The 18,726-nt window shown below is 48.1% G+C and overlaps 8 protein-coding genes across 8 annotated transcripts; 3 read left to right on the plus strand and 5 right to left on the minus strand.

Moving 5' to 3' along the window:
• Position 1: 1 nt before the first annotated feature.
• N7455_008067 (uncharacterized protein) lies at positions 2-374 on the plus strand (the record flags this gene model as incomplete). Its single annotated transcript, XM_065605799.1, has 3 exons — positions 2-79; positions 111-230; positions 282-374. 3 exons carry the CDS (start codon positions 2-4, stop codon positions 372-374), a joined length of 291 nt encoding a protein of 96 aa, XP_065460748.1.
• Positions 375-1,884: 1,510 nt separating this feature from the next.
• N7455_008068 (MDR family MFS transporter) lies at positions 1,885-3,855 on the minus strand (the record flags this gene model as incomplete). The annotated part of the gene is made up of 4 exons (XM_040955522.2): positions 1,885-3,112; positions 3,162-3,472; positions 3,531-3,560; positions 3,628-3,855. The coding sequence occupies 4 exons, from the start codon at positions 3,853-3,855 to the stop codon at positions 1,885-1,887; spliced, it is 1,797 nt and encodes a 598-aa protein (XP_040814020.2).
• Positions 3,856-4,734: 879 nt separating this feature from the next.
• On the minus strand, positions 4,735-4,941 carry N7455_008069 (uncharacterized protein; the record flags this gene model as incomplete). Its single annotated transcript, XM_040955684.2, has 1 exon — positions 4,735-4,941. The coding sequence occupies one exon, from the start codon at positions 4,939-4,941 to the stop codon at positions 4,735-4,737; it is 207 nt and encodes a 68-aa protein (XP_040813940.2).
• A 2,188-nt stretch (positions 4,942-7,129) lies between these two features.
• N7455_008070 (uncharacterized protein) lies at positions 7,130-8,788 on the plus strand (the record flags this gene model as incomplete). Its single annotated transcript, XM_040955653.2, has 1 exon — positions 7,130-8,788. One exon carries the CDS (start codon positions 7,130-7,132, stop codon positions 8,786-8,788), a length of 1,659 nt encoding a protein of 552 aa, XP_040813967.2.
• A 363-nt stretch (positions 8,789-9,151) lies between these two features.
• On the minus strand, positions 9,152-10,395 carry N7455_008071 (EF-hand domain-containing protein; the record flags this gene model as incomplete). Its single annotated transcript, XM_040955601.2, has 4 exons — positions 9,152-9,174; positions 9,240-10,218; positions 10,270-10,288; positions 10,355-10,395. 4 exons carry the CDS (start codon positions 10,393-10,395, stop codon positions 9,152-9,154), a joined length of 1,062 nt encoding a protein of 353 aa, XP_040813999.2.
• Positions 10,396-11,066: 671 nt separating this feature from the next.
• On the plus strand, positions 11,067-14,327 carry N7455_008072 (uncharacterized protein; the record flags this gene model as incomplete). The annotated part of the gene is made up of 3 exons (XM_065605800.1): positions 11,067-12,044; positions 12,101-12,339; positions 12,392-14,327. 3 exons carry the CDS (start codon positions 11,067-11,069, stop codon positions 14,325-14,327), a joined length of 3,153 nt encoding a protein of 1,050 aa, XP_065460749.1.
• A 628-nt stretch (positions 14,328-14,955) lies between these two features.
• N7455_008073 (putative short-chain dehydrogenase/reductase family protein) lies at positions 14,956-16,025 on the minus strand (the record flags this gene model as incomplete). Its single annotated transcript, XM_040955580.2, has 2 exons — positions 14,956-15,091; positions 15,145-16,025. The coding sequence occupies 2 exons, from the start codon at positions 16,023-16,025 to the stop codon at positions 14,956-14,958; spliced, it is 1,017 nt and encodes a 338-aa protein (XP_040813915.2).
• A 520-nt stretch (positions 16,026-16,545) lies between these two features.
• N7455_008074 (DUF3433 domain-containing protein) lies at positions 16,546-18,693 on the minus strand (the record flags this gene model as incomplete). Its single annotated transcript, XM_040955687.2, has 1 exon — positions 16,546-18,693. The coding sequence occupies one exon, from the start codon at positions 18,691-18,693 to the stop codon at positions 16,546-16,548; it is 2,148 nt and encodes a 715-aa protein (XP_040813929.2).
• Positions 18,694-18,726: the final 33 nt, after the last annotated feature.

Genomic DNA, 18,726 nt, shown 5'->3' on the forward strand with positions numbered 1-18,726 from the left:
TATGTCCCGGTTGCAGTCAGTGCGGATTCCAGTCATACCCACGGTCAAGGCTGCGCTCTCTGAGGTTATCGGGGTCACGGTTAGGTGTGCGCCGTGCTAATTTCTGACAGGATAAAGAGTGGCAGTCGAAGCATCAGAATGGGCTTCGATTAGTTCATCGTCAGCAAATATGGCCTCCTTACGGAATTGGAGGTCCTGGTAAGGTCCACATGGCTTTTGTTCCGGAAATGGTATTTTTCTAGGCTTGCCGCTGTAGGTCTTTCAGATGAGTGGTCTTCCAGGCCTTCGAACTTGCGCCGTCACTAGCGGCACTCGACGACGACCTGATCCTTCGCAAGCAGGGATTCCTCGAATTCCCGGGATATACCCGCTAGTTTATTGTCCAGGGGTTGAATCATTCATTGCATTTCTTCGCAATTTAACAAGATTGCTTGGAACTGCGAGGTCTTACATCCATACCACGTAGGTTTGACGTGTTGCCATGCATATACTCGACCCCACGTATATGATGAGGGCAAGAGTAACTGTGTCATCATTGATATCATGTTTTACGTGAGATGTGGTGTTGATCCACCATGCCCACGAGATAAATGCCAGACCGTGTTTCACGGCTCACATTTGGAAGGTGGCAGCAACAAGCACCCGTAGATGGGGGCTAGTATGAACGGAAAGTCTTCCATCATGTCCTATATACAGCGCATGGACGGGGAGTAGGGATGGCATATACTTGAACTGTAGTTGTCAAGTTATTGTCAGTTCAAGCAAAAGGTTAAAGAGAAAGTTCTTACAGGGCGTACCATGGGTATACTTTGATGAAATATATGGGTGAGAGATGAGAGAAGAATGAAAGAGAAGTGAGGAAAGAGACCGGTGACTATGAAAGAGAAGTGAAAGCGAACTGAGGGGAAGAGAGACGGGGATCGAGGCTCAAGAGAAACCTGCCGGTTGATGACCTGAAATGACTAGCATGAGATCTTGACTTTCAGGTAGGTTAGGTATATAAAGGCGAAGTAAAAGGGGAGAGAACCCATGGGTTGAGATAGGCCGATGCCCAGAGGTAGATGAGGAGAAGGAAGAGGTGGGAAAGGAGGAGGAGAAATCACTCTTATATAAGGACAAGATTGTATCGACCTGAGGCACAAACAAGGTATCAGACCTGAATGTCTAAATCAGTTCGCTGTGGGGCCAGGGGGTAAGAATTTGTTGAATAGCTCACTTAGTTTATGATTCAGTTGATAGCTTATAGAGCTTTTCCCTGGGTCTGAGTATAAATTCCATTATTTCCACACGGTATGTCTTCAAGGTTGCCTATCCCAAGAGCGGCAGTTATGTGGTTCTAGGACGAATCTTGACCACTGTAAAAGAGAGACATGGAGATTTGTCACCACCAACTCGAGCATAGCTCAACCTAGTATCATATAGCAGTGCTATAAGTTTAGGGTTGTCCGTAACTTATACTAGGTGCAAAGCAAGCTATAGGAGGGCTGCTGGATGCTCACGGGCTAATATAACATGATATAAGAAGTGTTCCAAGGTTGTTTAAGAGTCAAAACTTCCAAGATGTCCACAGTAGGTACTTATACGGTTGAGTCCAGTGACAAGGAGCCTGGTAAAGAAGGCATGCAGGGATCAAACTTGGCATATAATTCTATGCGTTTTGTGCAATTATCTTTATTATTTGTACACAAAGGGTCAATATGCATCGTGACTCATGAAAACAGCAACAAAGAATAACGTCAACATAACCCAAGTGAGGGAGGGGTGTTTGAGGCTGCGATGACAAAGACCCGATTAAACAATATGAATTAACTTTTAAGAAGAATGTGTGCTAAGGAACACGGAGGGGAGAAATTAATAAGGGGGTATCCAAAGGGGGGAGAGGAATTAGGCCTCGATTTCAGGCTTCGAGTTATCCTTGCGCTGAGACTCGATAAGCTCCTGACGGGCACGCTCTTGCTCAGCAAGGCCAGTCTTCTGGACAGTGTGATTGCGAGTCAGCTCACGAGGGCAGATAAACAATGCGAGGACAAAGCCAAGACAAGCCATGGCGGTGTAGAAGATCCACATGCGGTTCAGGGCATGTGTGTAGGCGCCAAAGACGACCTCGCGCTGGGAGGGAGTAAGGCTTTTGACGAGGGACTTGGAGGAGCCGCCAAAGGAAGCCATAACAGCCGCAGCGGTTTCAGCGCCCAGGGAGGCGATAAGCTTGGCTGATTGTTGACTCATCATATTTTGGTAAATGACGGTGCCCAGAACGACGGACATCGAAGTGGAAAGTTGACGGACGAAGCCGAAAGTGGCTGTTGCCGTGGCCATGTCGGCGGGACGGATGTTGGCCTGGAAAGCGACCAAAGGTGCCTGGAAGTTGGGACCAATACCGACACCGGCGATTAACTGGTAGATGATGATACGGGGCCATGAAGCGTAGGCCTTGAGGTCGATAAAAAGTCCGAATCCGAGGGCCATCAAGGACATACCGCCGATAATCAGCTCGCGGAAGCGGCCAGTCTTCTTCATAGTGATACCCGTGGCGGTGGATCCGAGTGCAAGAGACAGTACCAAAGGCAAGACATACACACCGCTCATGATGGGACTTGACTGGAGGACTGTTTGGAAGTAAAGTGGCAGATAGTAGGTAGCGGCAATGAAGGTGAATCCGTGGCAGAAACAAACGAGTAAGATAAGAACATTGTACCACTCGTTGAACAGCCGCGGGGGAATGATGGGGAACTTGGCAACCTTCCATTCCAGGAACATTGCCAGAGCCCAAGTGAACACACCGAAGACAATCAGGCAGATGACAGTAGGCGAGGCCCAAGGGTAGTTGACACCTCCGAACTCCAGTCCGAAGAGGAACATCAGGGTTCCACCGATGATCAAGAATGTCCCTGTCCAATCAATGCAGCGCAGACCAGCCCAGAATGGAGTCTTGGGCGATTCAATGTGAAGGAAGAGAACAAGGATACCGAGTGAAACACCTCCAACGGGAAGGTTTAGATAGAAACACCAGCGCCAAGTCACACTTGTGGTGAAAGCTCCACCAATAACGGGACCAAGAGCGCCTGCGATGGCCCAGGTTGCACCGAAAAGACCATAGTACATCGGACGATCTCTGTATAGAAGTTAGCCTTATTCCATCCCGGATCAACAAGTCACCATACCTCAAACTGAAGAGATCCGACACACTGATATTAGCCAGGATGATGATACCACCACCACCAATACCCTGAACCGCCCGACCAGCAATAATTGTGGCCATATTATGCGCCAAAGCACAGATCAGACTGCCAACCAGGAAGACAACATTTGCCAAGACAATGATAGACTTTCTTCCCCAGATATCACTGATCTTGCCCCACAGGGGAATACAGGCGGCATTCGCCAGCAGATATGACGACGCGATCCATGAGAAACCGCTCTCGGAGGCACCAAACTGCGCGGCGATAGTAGGGAGGGCGGTGGAAATAATCGTCTGCAAGAGATCAACGTTAGAAAAAAGTCGAAACAAGGATGAATAAACGAGCACGTACCATATCCAAAGCCGCCAAGAATAGAGCCAGCTGGAATGTGACTATTAGCTTTTCTGTACTCCCCGAACGCTTTTCCCGCACGTCGGAGGTTTCTTACACATAGCGCTGTCATCACGACGATAATCTTATTCTTGCCCATCTTTGCCGCCTGTGAGGGCGCGTGGTCTAGAGGCGCACCCTCTGTTGACTTTTCCGTCGCATTCTCCGCGTCGTGGGGTTGCTCCGCCTCAGGTTCCTGTTTGGGGGCATCGAGGCGTTTTTCTTCGTGGGGGTGATCGATCTCAGTACTACTGCTCGAGGCATCTGGTTGGTGTCGCTCGCTCATCGCGATGTGTTGGGGGAAATAGAAAGGAAGAAGAGTTTTCTAGAAAGAAATGGAGTTAAGGCCCCTTCCGTCCAAAATAAAATGTTTGCCGATCGCGGGAATATGTGTTGTTTTATTTTATTTGTCAGAATGGTAGAATCAGCATGATCCGTGATAGATTTATTTTAAAGGGATGAAGAGGTCGGATCTCGTATTTTCGGAATTACTTTAATCGAAATGGCGAAGCCGAAGCGTTAAATTGGGTTGAGATCGATCAGCCCTGAAGTGGATCGTCATCGGGAGTCGGCCTTAAACAAACACCGATCCCGATCTGGTTTTTATAACCGAGAAGACGTACAGAGTACACAGGTTAGAACTAAACTACTCCGTACATATGGAGAGAGAGAATGACCATAGGAAGTAGATAAGAAACGAAAAAGTACCACACGAAGCTGAAAATGCGGCTGACTGCATAAATGTCCGAAAATGACACCAGTTAGAAAAGGGCACAGTGGAAAGTCATGTACGAGTACTAGTTTGGCTAGTAGCAATAGGGTTAAGACTACCCTCGGAGTTAAGGAAATAAGATCTCTCACTTTTAAAGTGAGAAAACAATAATGAGACGAGGGAACGAGTAACTGTCAAACCAAGTAAAAGGCGATTTATCCTTACTGTTGATCTTGAACGACCGAAGGCATAAATAATATAATATAAGGGCCAGCAGATACCTGCTGTGGACAAATACCTACAATAGAACTCAAGTCGCGAGTGAGGAATACATTGTTCTCATTTGGAAAAAAGAATTTCTCTAAGCTAGCTAGGGAGTCACATAACAAAAGACAAAAATGCTAAAAGGCCCAGTAAAGATAATGAGTCGGAACCGAGACAAGGGCGCTATAACTATAGACTAATCGAACGAAAATCCACGCATATGGGTCCGAAGCTACTCCGAACATGATTGTCGCCGATGAAGTTATCAATAGTAGCCTGGCCAGCGGCTTTGAAGCCGATGGCGGCTCTGTGCCAGGCGTGAACAGATTCCTCCGAGCGGACGAGTCGGGGACGTTCCGAGGCCTCGATGGCCAGCTCATCCCATTCATTGGACATAGTAAGGTTGTCGTGCACAATGAGAGAACAAAGTGAAAGCCACCATAATCAACTCGTTCAACCACAAGACATAGGTAGTTTCAACGGAGTAGTCACATCTGATTTGGAGCATTGCAGGGTCAACAAGACACTATGCTTCCCCCTTTGCGACATCTTATGAAATCTCGATACAAGACAATGATGTAGGGAGTGACAGTCATAGGACTCCCCATTTGATCACAGCTTGCACTAGCTAAATATGAGAGTCATTGCAGATGTTGAGCATGTCTCAAGGTAGTGAAGTAACAGCGACCTCACAGCATTGTAATGGAAGAGTTTGTTTAGAGCCAGCCAAGTTTTGAAATGCAGCTGGGGTGGATGCCTTTCAGACTATACGACTTCGATAGATGGGGTCGGAGTGTTCTCACGATAGTTCAAAAACATAACGATTGATGTATGTACATCCTCTAGGGCACGGAGAATGTGGAGGCAGAAAATGGACCAAACGTTGTGATCTCTCGGAGAGAGGTCTCCAGCTCTCTGCGTGAGCTGGATTAACCCACCCCTCACGACTGATAGGTGTAACATCGCAGCGGAAGTAATTGGAATCATTGGGAATTGAAAGAGAGGGATTTGAAGCCAGCAAATTCAGGTCCATGGGCCGGCCTACCCAGGAACATCGGAGGGAATCACCTCGTGGCGTTGCGACCAAAGCGGCAACCGCGAATTTGGATACTCGCATGACGCTGCCTCGTAGACGGTGAAATTGCAGATGACGACGACGAGCCTCGGGTTCGAAAATACCACGGCAACCGGTTCCTCGTGGGTATGTGTTTTGTGTGTATGAATGTCGGAGCATAACACGCGGACGATAGCAATCAAATTAAGCGGACGCCGCGCATTAAGAAGAGAGAAATAGAAGAGATATTCCTTGGCGAATCCATGAACGAGGACTTGGCTTGTACGACTCGTTCGGACATCATCTTTGACAGCTGCGTTTTGGTAACCCGGAAGACTTAGCGCAGACAGGGAGGAAGCAAATGTTACTGTTTAGGAAAACGTAAATGGAATCGTCTTCCTAAAAGCCATGAAGGATGACTTGGAGTGTTCGAAAATTTCTTGAGAGTGTCTTTGATGATATATGAATTCTCAGCTTTTGGTGTGCGTTCCAAGAGGCCTCAAGGAAGCGATAAGCAAGTAAAGGATAGAGTTAGGCGCCTTTTGGTACTTATAAAGCGCATTTGACGCGTCGAGGGATGTATCGACACGCGGAGGAGTGTGTCGAGGTGAGGAGGGGTGTTGAGGGATTTACGTTGGAGGATGGCGGTGTCGACCGATTTTGGGCATAGGCCTGGGTCGCTCTTTCCACAATGGAATAATCACCATTCCTGTCAATGGATAGTTGTATTAGATGATTTGATCCATTCGTAGTATGTTTTACCATAAAAGCAACCTTGGAAGGCTATTTGTCGCAAGCGCTTATACTATACACAATCATACTAGTAGAAAGCACCTAGGGCCAAGCTGATGTATATGCCAACTTGGTCTATATTCAAACTTGACAGTGGGTAGTCAGATTGTCATAGTTGACCGCAGCACAGTAGAAACATCCAACAAGAATGCCACTCTGTCATACACAGAATAGCGAGGTCCTGGTTGACGTTTAGCTGCAACGATATGCCTAGGGAAGTACAAAGGATACGGAGAGCTAATGTTTTCGAAACTGAGTTCAACTTGTTACCTAGAACGATAGACCATATTGCAAATCCTCTGCTCTATACTACTAGAAGTCAGGCTAAAACCACACGAATCGCAACATGACTCACGAATTTCGTACCCGAAAGCCAGTTTGGTTGCGGATATGCTAAGATCCCATCCTTACAGAGAAGAGCTTTAGGTTATTGGGCTAACCACCCATTATTTACCGACCTACATGTGTAGGTACTAGTAACCTTCTAAGTTTGGGACATGTCAACAGCAACGTATGCGGGGTAAAAGTGACTAAAGATAACGCTAGACCCAAAACGGTTCGACATGTGGACCAAAGCCCTAGCATACTAGCCCTAACTGCCTTTTTAGGATAATCTAATGGTTCTTTCACGCGTCGGAACGCGTGAAGATAATTTATCCGGCCATCCTTATCCTTTCATCTTCAACCTTCACTTACACTCAACCCAGGCCATCTTCAGTGCGGGCCTCATCTTCAATCATGGCACGCATTGAAAGCCTTCCTATCGAGCTCGTACACCTCGTTGTGTCTTTTCTTGTCCAACCCGAAGATGATCTCGACCTACTGAGCGAAGGTCAAACCACGAAAGCCAAAGATAAAGATGGCCATGCAAAGAAATTGGATGACGACGAATATGATGACGACGAAGATGAAGATGACGAATACGATGCAATTGAGACTCTGCGCAATGTCTGCCTAGTTTCGCGGCAGTTCCGTGAGGTCGCCCAACCTTTACTCTTCCGTGAGCTCTATGATGATGGCATGGAGGGTGATCTAACGCCGATCATCCCGTTCACCAAAACAATTTATCGACGTCCAGATCTCGGGAAGCATGTGCATCAAATCACCATCCTGCCTCTCTCATTCCACCCAGGTGGTCCCGATTCTCTTGCCGCAGAAGACTCCGAGTTCTTCAAAGGCATAATTAAGGACCTTCAATTGGCCGATGAGGAGGAAACATGGATTTCAGCTATGAACAAATACGACATCAGCATCTTCATAGCATTGCTAGCCAACAAGGCCCCCAATCTTCGTGGGCTACATCTGCCAGTGCGCAAATTCTCAATCCAGCCATTCATCCAGCTTTTCCATCGCAATCCAGAATTTTTATCGAACCTTGAGTATTTCTGGATTGAAAGTGATGACGAGCTTTCCGGCTTCGATATTGCTTCCTACGAGAAATTCCTCACCCTTCCCAAGGTCACATTTTCGACCTTTGAGTACGGTGATCTCTTCGACACCTCGTTTCCATCTACTTGGTTGCCTGGAACATTAGAGACCCAACAACTCGCCTTCCACCACTGCCACATCGATGCTGCCGCTCTCAAAAAGCTAATGCAAGCATGCAAGAAACTTAAAACCTTTACCTACAACAATTTCAGCTTGGACCCTAACGACCGACGAATCACGCGCACGGGAACTGTCCCCGAGTTTAACGTCAAGGAGGCTCAAGAAGCCGCCCTCCTACATAAAGACACCCTTGAGCTCTTCCATCTCGAGTACTCAATGGAAATAACGGACGTCGACGATATCGAACAACTCGTTTCCAGCCACGTCAAGGTTGGCTCATTCCGTGATTTCTCCGTGCTTGAGACAATCATCATCCCACACGTTTCTCTTCCACCACACCCTGAATTCTCCAGTTCGGTAGAGACACTCCATATCACGGACTGCAACTCTTCTATCTGGGAGTTGACTCGGAACATCGCGACAGATTGTAAAAAGGGTCTTTATCCAAAATTGACTAACGTCAAGGTGTTCGCAATCGACATCACCCAGCCCATTAAGCTTCCTGGGCAACGTGTCCCAGAAGGGAAAACGCCGGAGCAATGTTTCCTCGCCCTGAAGGAGATGTTCAAAGGAACCAATGTGAATTTCCAGATCTTGGCATATAAATTGCCTGATTTTGATGATTACGGCGATCTCGACGATTATGATGAAGATCTCGGCTATGAGGAAGATTTCATAGAACCGGGATTCGAAGGATTTCCCCCAGGAACGGATCCCGACATGGGTTCAATCCCACCACGGATCTTAGATTTACTTATGCAGCGGGCTATGATGGATCCTGAATTTGCACACCTTCGTGCCGATGAGGATAGTGATGACGATTCTTGGGAAACCGAGGACAGCGATTGAGCAAATTAGTCTTGTTAATCCAGCTGTTGATATTCCCTTAATATAATAATACCCCTGATCGACTATCTAGATTTTACTATGGCTTGCTTTTTTTATAGGGCTTTACTTTGACAGACGAGCGTATGCTTTATTTGAAGATGGCTAATACTTTGATGATCTCAATGCATTCATATTCCAAGCATATCCGTGACTCAATAACTCCTCGATGAACATGCAATGACCAGTGCCGTTCCCTGGCAATTCTATGACAAAAGACAAATTGGGGGTTGGGGGTATAATGAAGAGGGCGAGAGCGTAGACAGAACACCACAACTGGGAAGAAAATCGAGCAGAATAATACGTATGGGAATGTAGCAGAATACTTTACTCCTGCAATAGAAGAATCTCTGTAAAAACAACCCCCAGTTAGCCACTGATCCCCAACAACCGCACACCAAACAACAAGACTTACCAGTCAAAGCCTCCTCGAAGCTCAGAGTAATATATCCATCCCGATCATCATCATACCGCTTAAAGACATCCGTCATACGCTTCAGACTAATACAAGCCTGAACGAAAAGATCAAAGCTCATACCAGTAAGCCTAGGATCCTTCGGCGTATTGCTCATCTGCTTTCCTTTGCTCTCAAAGACACCGAAGATAATAGAAATAAACTTCCCACTAAGACGATATCCGAACGCAACAAGCGCCTTCTCAAACTCCGGCTGACTAACACGCCCACTGCGGTCCTCGTCGAAACGATCAAACAGCTCCCGCCAGGCAGCCAAATACCGCCACAACGAGACAAACTCGTCGAAGTTGATTGTCCCGCTGCCGTCGCGGTCGAACATGCGGATCATAAGTCTGACCGTCCGCGGGTGGAAGGACGTGTAATCGCCGTTCACGAGCGCGCTGCCAAGCTCGCCCTCAGTGAGGGCGCCGGAGTGGGAAGCGTTCGCGGCGCGAAAGAGGGGAAAGAGCTGTTGCGGGTCATCGCTGGGCGCTGTCAATGGCGGTGGAACGGGCGATTGGGGAGGCCGCGATGAGGGCGGGGGTCTGTTGCGCTGGGGATGCACTGGCGGGGGCCCGAAACCGTAGTTTTGGGGTGGTGGGGAGGGGTGGAGGGGGTGAGGACGAGACTGAGACTGGGACTGGCTGAGAGGTTGGCTCGGCGGAGGCAGGTTTGCTGAAGAAGGGCGGCCGCTGTAGGAGTGGGAGTGGGAGTGAGATTGGGATTGGTGGGGTTCGAGACGTGGGGGCGCTGCGGCGTACGCGTGTTGCGGGGGTGCGCTGGATACAGGAACGCGGGGAGGAACACCGCTGCTGTGAGTTGTCTGCGGTGGTGGGCGAGTAGGGAGCGGCTTTTGGTTGAGGCTCTGGGTGTGGCTTGGGGCGTGGCTCGGAGCGTGGCTTTGGCCTGATACACTCAGGTTGCCTAACATCTGCGCGACCTAATTGACCGTTAACGAAAAGGAAGACGAGGCGTGTGGCAAATGTTGTACCTGTTCTGGCTCAGCGTGACTGTATTATTCCCAAGGTCAGTAATCAGTAACTGTAGACTCTCGCTAGATTTGATTATGCACTTACGCTGGCAGTGCATCGGGGTTGTAGGATTTGTTGTAAGCCATGGTCGGAGTCCTGGAGGTGACGCAATCGAGAGAAAGAATGCGACACGGACTCTGGTGAGGTGGAACAGAGGTATATCGTGAAATAGAAGAAGAAGAAAGAAGAATAAAAGGAGAGACAGACTGAAAGCGGAGCCGTGGGGCATCGATTCTTAGCGCGCCAAGTAAGAAACCTTGTCGGAGTACAGCTGAACGGCTTTTATAACTTGAGATAGAGCGGAATATTCGTTGAAGATTTTTATATCATCCGATTTATATATATTTCTCGTGTTTAATAAGATAATGAGATGTAACTACTTTGAAGCAGCCTTTTTCTGAATTCAAGTTAACAATAATCTAGTGAATTAATGCCTATGGAGTACATACTATTGCTCTATCTAGCCTTTATTATGACCAATACGGATACGAGAATTGCGTGCATGCTACCCCTTACTGTATATGTACATATGTAGTACCCCGTACTCCGTACTCCGCACAGAACGTCGAATTCCACTAATAGTACTAGAGAGGCGCTCCTCCAAAATTTGGGGGCCAAATAGGAGGCTGAAACTGTGCCCAACTCCTGTTAGGCGAATGCCCCCAACACTAACATTATAATCATCTTTCCACCGTGTTCACTCAACATTCAAACCGTCAATTATAGAGTGCCTCGGAGTTCAGAAAAATCTTTCACTATGGCTGATCCTCTCTCTATCGCATCTGGAGTTGCCGGATTGCTGTCATTTGGTATCCAAGTTACCCAAACTCTAGTCGATTTTTACTCCGCATACAAGAATCAGACTTCTGATCTCGCCAAGATAACACTGAATCTCCAGAACCTTCTCAGGATCCTCCAGACCCTTGATAGCGCACGACAAAATGACCAACCTCAGACCGATGCCCTACTCCAAGAGATCGACAAGGCGGCAGTGGGATGCCGTGAGATCATTGAGGAACTCAGGGACGAGTGCCAAAAGTTCCAAAAGGATAGCACTCTAAGTTTGAAGGACCGAACCCAAGTTGCCGGACGCCGGGCGACTTATCCATTTAGGAAAAGTACTCCACAAAAGCTTGAAGAGGACATCGGCGAGATACGTGAAACATTGTCTCTTGCGTTAAACATACTACAAGTTAGAAACCAGACCGGGCTTGAAGATGGGATATCCGAACTCAAAATACTCGTCGAACGGACAAATACGATGCACATCTCTGAGACGATTCGTGGTTGGCTTATGGCCCCAGATGCGACCTTGAATCACAATGCCGCATGCGAGAAACGCCATAGCACCACAGGACTATGGCTCGTTAACGGCCAGCAGTTTCAGAATTGGCTGGTGGAGCGCAATTCATTTCTCTGGATCAATGGCTTCGCCGGATGTGGCAAGTCAGTCCTATGCTCGACGGCGATTGAACGTACATTCCGTGAGAGGCAGCATCAGCCCAGTATAGGAATCGGATTTTTTTACTTTTCCTTTACCGATGAGTCTAAGAAAGATGCTTCCGGCATGTTACGTGCATTGTTATTGCAGCTGTCAGCTCAACTTGAAGGGGGCGAAAAAGATCTCCAAGAACTATACGGATTGTATAACTCGGGTACTCCACCGGTGGATGTCCTACTTAACTCCCTTCGACAGACCATTTGCAAGTTCAGCGACACCTACATCTTGTTGGACGTATTGGATGAGAGCCCGCGATACGACAAAGAGAGGGCGTTTTAGGTGCCGTAAAGAAGATCCGGCAGTGGGACGTGTCCACTCTCCACCTCCTAGTCACTAGCCGCAACAAACTCGACATCCGCGATGCTCTGGAAACTCCCTCTTACCAGGATATCCCAATGAGAAATCCGGAGACAGATATAGACATTCAAAACTTCATTTCCTACCAGCCCAGCATGGACCCCAAGCTCCAACGATGGAAATCACGCCATGACGAGATTCAAGAAAAGCTGATGGACAAGGCACAGGGAGTGTGAGTAACAACAAGGAGAAATGGTACAAGAATTTGACTAATAATTGTACAGATTCAGATATGTCGAATGCCAACTCCTTGCGCTAAAGCGCGTCCGGATCCGAAATGAGCTCGATAAATGTTTAGCTTCTTTGCCTCGTGATTTAGATGAGACATATGAGCGAATGCTGTGTAGCATCGACGAGGAATACGTCGAGAAAGCACGGCTGATATTGACTTTACTTTGTGTGTCTAATCAGCCACTCACTGTGAAGGAACTTGTCGGCGCCCTGGCTATTGATCTTAGCATGTCGAGATTAGATCGTGAGGGTCGATCATTTAGCCAAGATGATCCTATAGACATTTGTCTTGGTCTGATAGAGATCGCAGTGGGTGAAGATCTCTATGGAGAACCGACTACAATTGCTCGTATAGCGCACTTCTCTGTACAGGAGTATCTTGAATTGGACCGGATTCCCCAACAAGGCGCAGCAAAATTCAGGATTCAAAACAAACAGGCCCACTCAGAGATGGCTCAAATTTGCTTGGTTTACCTCCTGGATCCAACGCTCTCGAATGGAGAATTGGATGAAGCAAAGCTGGAAAATTTTCCTTTCGCTCACTTTGCTGCTGCGTATTGGTTTTTCTTTTACAGAAATTCCGGGAAAGAGAAGTCCGACATTGAAGGCCTAATTTTAAGGCTATTCAAGGACCAGAGAGGGTCATTTCTGACATGGGTACGGCTGCACGACGTGGCTTATGAGTGGTATCCTCGAATCAAATTTACGCTTGTTATTGAAGATATCCCATCGCCTTTATACTACGCAATCTTTTTGGGGCTTGGGCACATAATAAGTGTCCTCATAGCGAGCTTAGGGGAGACCAAAATAAACGCCGCCATTAATAAGCAGGGTGGATTCTTGGGAAACGCGCTCCAGGTCGCATCATCCGGATTCACTACTGACGGCCGCTCAGATAAACACTATTATCACGTGGCAAATGGGAAGACGGTACAGAATGAGAAGACGGTACAGACCCTACTATATCATGGTGCCGACGTCAATATTCAAGGGGGTCGTTTTGGCACCGCACTCCAAGCTGCATCATGTGAAGGCCATGAGAAGGTGGTGCAGATACTGCTAGACCAAGGCGCTGATATCAATGCTCAAGGGGGTAAATATAGCAACGCGCTCCAGGCCGCAGCACAGGGAGGCCATGAGAAGGTGGTGCAGATACTGCTAGATCAAGGCGCCGATATTAGTGCTGAAGGGTATCCATATGGCAACGCGCTCCAGGCCGCCGCACAGGGAGGTTATGAGAAGGTGGTACAGATCCTACTAGATCAAGGCGCCGATATCAATGCCCGCGGGGATATATTTGGCACCGTGCTCCAGGCCGTCGAACAGGGAGGGGATCTATATGGTAACGCGCTCCAGGCCGCCGCACAGGAAGGCCATGAGAAGGTGGTGCAGATGCTGCTAGATCAAGGTGCCGATATCAATGCCCGAGGGGGCCGATGTTACACCGCACTCCAAGCTGCATCATCTGGGGGCCATGAGAAGGTGGTGAAGATGCTGCTAGATCAAGGCGTTGATATCAATACCCAAGGGGGTCAATATGGAAACGCGCTCCAGGCCACCGCACTGGGAGGTTATGAGAAGGTGGTACAGACCCTGCTAGATCAAGGCGCTGATATTAATGCCCAGGGAGGTATGTATGGCAACGCGCTCCAAGCTGCATCATATGAAGGCCATGAGGAGGTGGTGCAGATGCTGCTAGATCATGGTGCCGATGTCAATGCTCCAGGGGGGGATTGTAGTACCGCGCTCCAGGGAGCATCACTCCTAGGCCACGAGAAGGTGGTGCAGATCCTGCTATATCATGGTGCCGATGTCAATGCCGGAATAGATAGCACCGCGCTTGATGTCGCATTAGCAGGAGGTCACGAGAAGGTGGTGCAGATCCTGCTGAATAACGGTGGTGAACCGGAATCTGAACCAATTATCTGAATGGCGAATGAACAAGTTGATAGGATATTTGGACTATTTGGGTATCTTGTCTCGCGGCACTGTGTTCCTAGTGTGTCAGTTCAACTCTTGCTTTCACACGAATAACCATACAGAACCTCTAGCATCGAAGGTCCCTAATTTCTCGTCATCCGACCTGAGTTAGTGCTCTAGCACCCCAAGCCGACTAATGGTATTGTGAATATTATGATAAAATGCTCATTGCATACGGCAACTTCCGTGCAACCAAATAATCTACAACATAATAGTGACACTTCTTGGTATCATACTATGGGTAATACGGGATGCTGGGGATAAAGAAACCCTAGGTATTAGAGAGGGCTTCTTTTTCATTGACCGTAAGCGCCATGTATATGCATTATACTGATCAAAATCCAGGGGTTTGTGGGACATTACTACCTATATCTGACGACGACCGTGGGGCTGCAATGTATGTTGTATATTGTCGAAATCAAAAGTAAGAGCCAAAAGGATTTCAGTAATCACACATTTATATTAACAGGGGTATCTCAATGAGGCAAGAACGCTTGATTTTCTGCGAAGATGCGCTAGGCGCATGTACAAACCACTTTTTGGTCGATCCTTGTTGGCTCGCCAGCGCCATAAACATTTAAACGCCCTGGTACAGGCCACGAGAGATGAGAGACAACTCGGGCGCTTCCTCCTCCAGCACAGCGATGATCTCCCCCCAAGCCTTTTCCTGAAGTTCCTCTCCTTCCAGACCAGTCGTCAGCGCAGTTGACTCGCTATAAGATAGTTAGCAATGGTAACACCAAAATGCAATGAAAGATTGTCTTACTCAAGATATCCCCCACTGCGCCAGCATTTTCCCTGTGATTCAACTCCAAGGAGAGTCGCGCTAACTAGTGAACGGCTTCCTTGCTCCGTGGTCCGAGCGAACAATTTGTGCATAACCCAAACGAAACACTTCTCCCACCAATGAGTGTACTGACGACCCAAAGCCGAGATGCACAGCCCAGGGCTGACGGTATTAACAATGAGGGTATGAGTGCCGTCGTTGTCGCGCGCCATATTGGCGATATTCTTAATCACGAATTCAAGTAAAAGCTTCGAAATGCCGTACTGCTTGGGGCCCTTGAAGTTGGCCGGGTCGTTCACGTGAGCAAGCAGCGAGTCATCGGTCTGGACGCTTTCAGCCTTAACGCGAACAAATTGTTGACTTGAAACGACGGTCAGGTGGGCGGGGCTTTCGGGATAGGAGCTTTTCTTTAGCTTGGGAAGTAGAAGTAAGGCCAACATCGAGGTCGATAGCGTGTTGACTTGTAGAGTCTCTTCCCAGGCCTCGGAAGATTGATTGTATTCTCGATTCCAAAGACCAGCATTAAGCAATGCGATATCGACACGGTCAAGCTCGCGATTGACGCGTTCAGCGAAGCCTCTGACGCTTTGGAAGCTGTTCATCTCGAGTTCCCATACTTTGACCACGTTGCCTCGGTTAGTGGCCTTTTCGAGGTCGGCTTTGGCCTTGTTGCCTTTTTCCACATTGCGAGATCCGATTATGAGAGACTCGACGCCGAGATTGAGGATTTTGATGGCAGCTTCGAAGCCAAGACCCGAAGTGGCACCTGTCAAAATGACGATCTTGCCAGCGAAGGACACGCCTTTGGGATCGATGGGAGGGGTGTACTGCATCTTAAGGAGACGAAGGAGGGCTGCCATGATAGAAAAATTGATTCAAAAGCTTCAAAAAAGAAATTCAAATAAGGAAAATACCAAGCGTCCGAGGCGCGTCTGATGGTTGTTTGCGGGAGAAAAAGAGGTCGATAACATTATGCTTGATAAACGATAGCGATGGCGATAAGCGATAAGGATACGATAAGGATGTGACGATTGGGGGTGCACTTGGCAGGCAAGAAGGCAGTGTGTGTAACTAGTACATACGTAAAATAAACTATGTATAGATGTTCTGTGTCGCAACACACAAAATGACCTAATGGTAGTAGTAGGATTACCGAATATCGAAATTTGCCGAGTATGGTCCGTTTCTTATACGTTGACCATTGCCATAGTGCAGATCATCGATGCCAATATGAATAAGAAGGAAATATCAACGTTTTAGTAATTCGCATGATGCGTACATAGATAAGCAAGTAAGGTCTGTCCACAGCTTCTTCAAGTCAAAGGCTCATACCATCCGCTCTTCAACCCTAGTTTCTTTTGCCCGAAATTCCTTCCTCGCTCACACCCACGCATTACCCCATATAGTCTCACCACCCCGCTCTGAAAGGTATATACAGTACTTTTGGCAACCCGAATCTTCTGATATCTGCCAAGGATCCGCCTGATCAGACATATCCTCCTTGAATCCAAGAAAGAAGCGACAACGGGAAAAGAAAGCATGACCAAGGGACTGTTCATTCGGATCACCCATAACCGTCTCATATCGAGCGAGAATATTTGAGTCGGCAAGAAGACTTGCGACAGCGGCAATGCTGAACGGGTTCTTTGGCAATACGTGATCAGTGTTCATGAGGATGGAACCGACGATACCTAGAATGAGGTTAGAAGCGAGTAGTGCTTCAAGAACGCGTGTTGACACTGCGTCTTGCGACAAACGCAGTCGGTTCGGCATCGTGATGTTCCCGGGCAGGTGGGTATGTCCCAGCGTGCCGTTTGCCGCACTGCGAGAGTAATCGCTGAATACCTGTGCTCTGAGAATCCTATCCTGGCGATTGATTGCCTTGATGACCATGTCGCTGGAGTTTGGGTTTAAGAGGTTCTCGGCTGGGATCGCATATTTTCCCATAACCAGCGCCGTGAAGAACCCATCCAAGTTTGAGTTCTTGGCTATATCACCTGTGACGTGGAGATTATTCCAACTGATCCACGGGACACCAAAATTTGGGGCTGATCTCGCGGATGAATCGTCAGGGATTGGGGGATGGTCGTCGGTAATATCGAAGCCAGTCAGCTGGAATCGCGTCGGGGTGTCGACTGTTTCCGCAGCTTCAATACACGTCATCGCACTTATCTTCTCCGCGGAATCGTTCTCGATATTTCCCCAGATATACAAGGTTGCGGTGTTGGCACTGAAATTGTTGCTGCATGGGAGAATCCTTGATTGCCCGAAAGGGCCTTGAGATTTGAGTAAAACCGGTGAAGAAGTCAAAGATGTCGATCCCATGTCCTGGTCTGTCAGAGAACATGGCATGCTGGGCGCAAGAACGCTGAGTTGGTAGACTAACTCGTTGCCATGATTGACCTTGGTGAAATTCCACTGAAGTTGGCTGCCCGTTTGAAAATAACAAGCGGGAGCGGCTCTTAAGGCAGGCATCCGAATGTCTACGTACAAATTCTCTGTCTCATTGCTCGGCATATCCATGGAAAGCTCGGGGAATGCAAGCTCATCGTAGGTCCAGCGGGGGAAAGTCAGATTCTTCTGAAGAATCTCTTTGGCAACAACCATGCCGGAGATTTGATTACTGTCTGCTGAATTTCCTCTGTAAAAGGTGGTCTCTGGGGTGAAATTCATACTTATTTGGTGCGGTACCTCGATTGCAGAGTACAAGCCGCTTGCGACGATGAGTAGGAACGAGCTGACCAAGGCAGCTAATGTAGTAGCCAGAACAGCAAAGTGCCTTGCACGGATTGAACGGATGATGTTGGTGGTGGTGAGTGAATCTAGATAATCCATCGTCATGGATTCCTTGAATAGCGCACCGGTACGCCGTTTCAACTGCGCGTATGGTGCGAGACTTCGGGTGTTGAAGTTCATTCTTCCGAAGAGAAGGCCAACGCTAGCCATGACTAGCGAGGGAAGAATCGTCCACAGGTAATGCTGGTGTTCATTGGAGGAGACATTTGCCAGTCCATCGTTCTTTTGCGAGACATGCAGTGCAATCTCCAAGGCCGCAATAAGTAAAGCGACTGCAATGAAAACCACGCCTCGGGCAATGAGACCAGGAAATGGTGCCCATGCCGGCATGTGGTTCTCTTGGTCATCGAGGCTTTTGATATCATTACATTCTGTCTTGATCAAGAAGCCCTTAGGCGTAAGTTGAGAATAGTAGTGCAGCTCTTTCAGACTATCATGGAGCGCATCTGATGGAGCCGTACCGGTCCCGCGAGGCGATTGACAAATTCCATTGCTTTTTGCCACAATGGAAGCAACAGATGAAGTAGAAGTCGGGTTCCAAGGTGCGATAGCCGTGCGAGGCCCCAGAAAGATCATGGACAGGGCTAGCAAGATCCCGAGTATCAAGCAAACCTCCATCACACGAAGTGAGAGCTGTGTCATGATAATTCGATTATGATTCACAAAAGCGTGGCCGACGGCTGTTGACTGATTTCGCTGTGCCAACCCCTTGTTCATAAGCTGGGCAGACATCGCGCGATAGTAGGAAGATGCCGTATTGTTGAG

The sequence above is a fragment of the Penicillium solitum genome (assembly GCF_028829755.1).
Source record: "Penicillium solitum strain IBT 25940 chromosome Unknown utg000005l_segment0_segment0, whole genome shotgun sequence".
Lineage (NCBI taxonomy): Eukaryota > Fungi > Ascomycota > Eurotiomycetes > Eurotiales > Aspergillaceae > Penicillium > Penicillium solitum.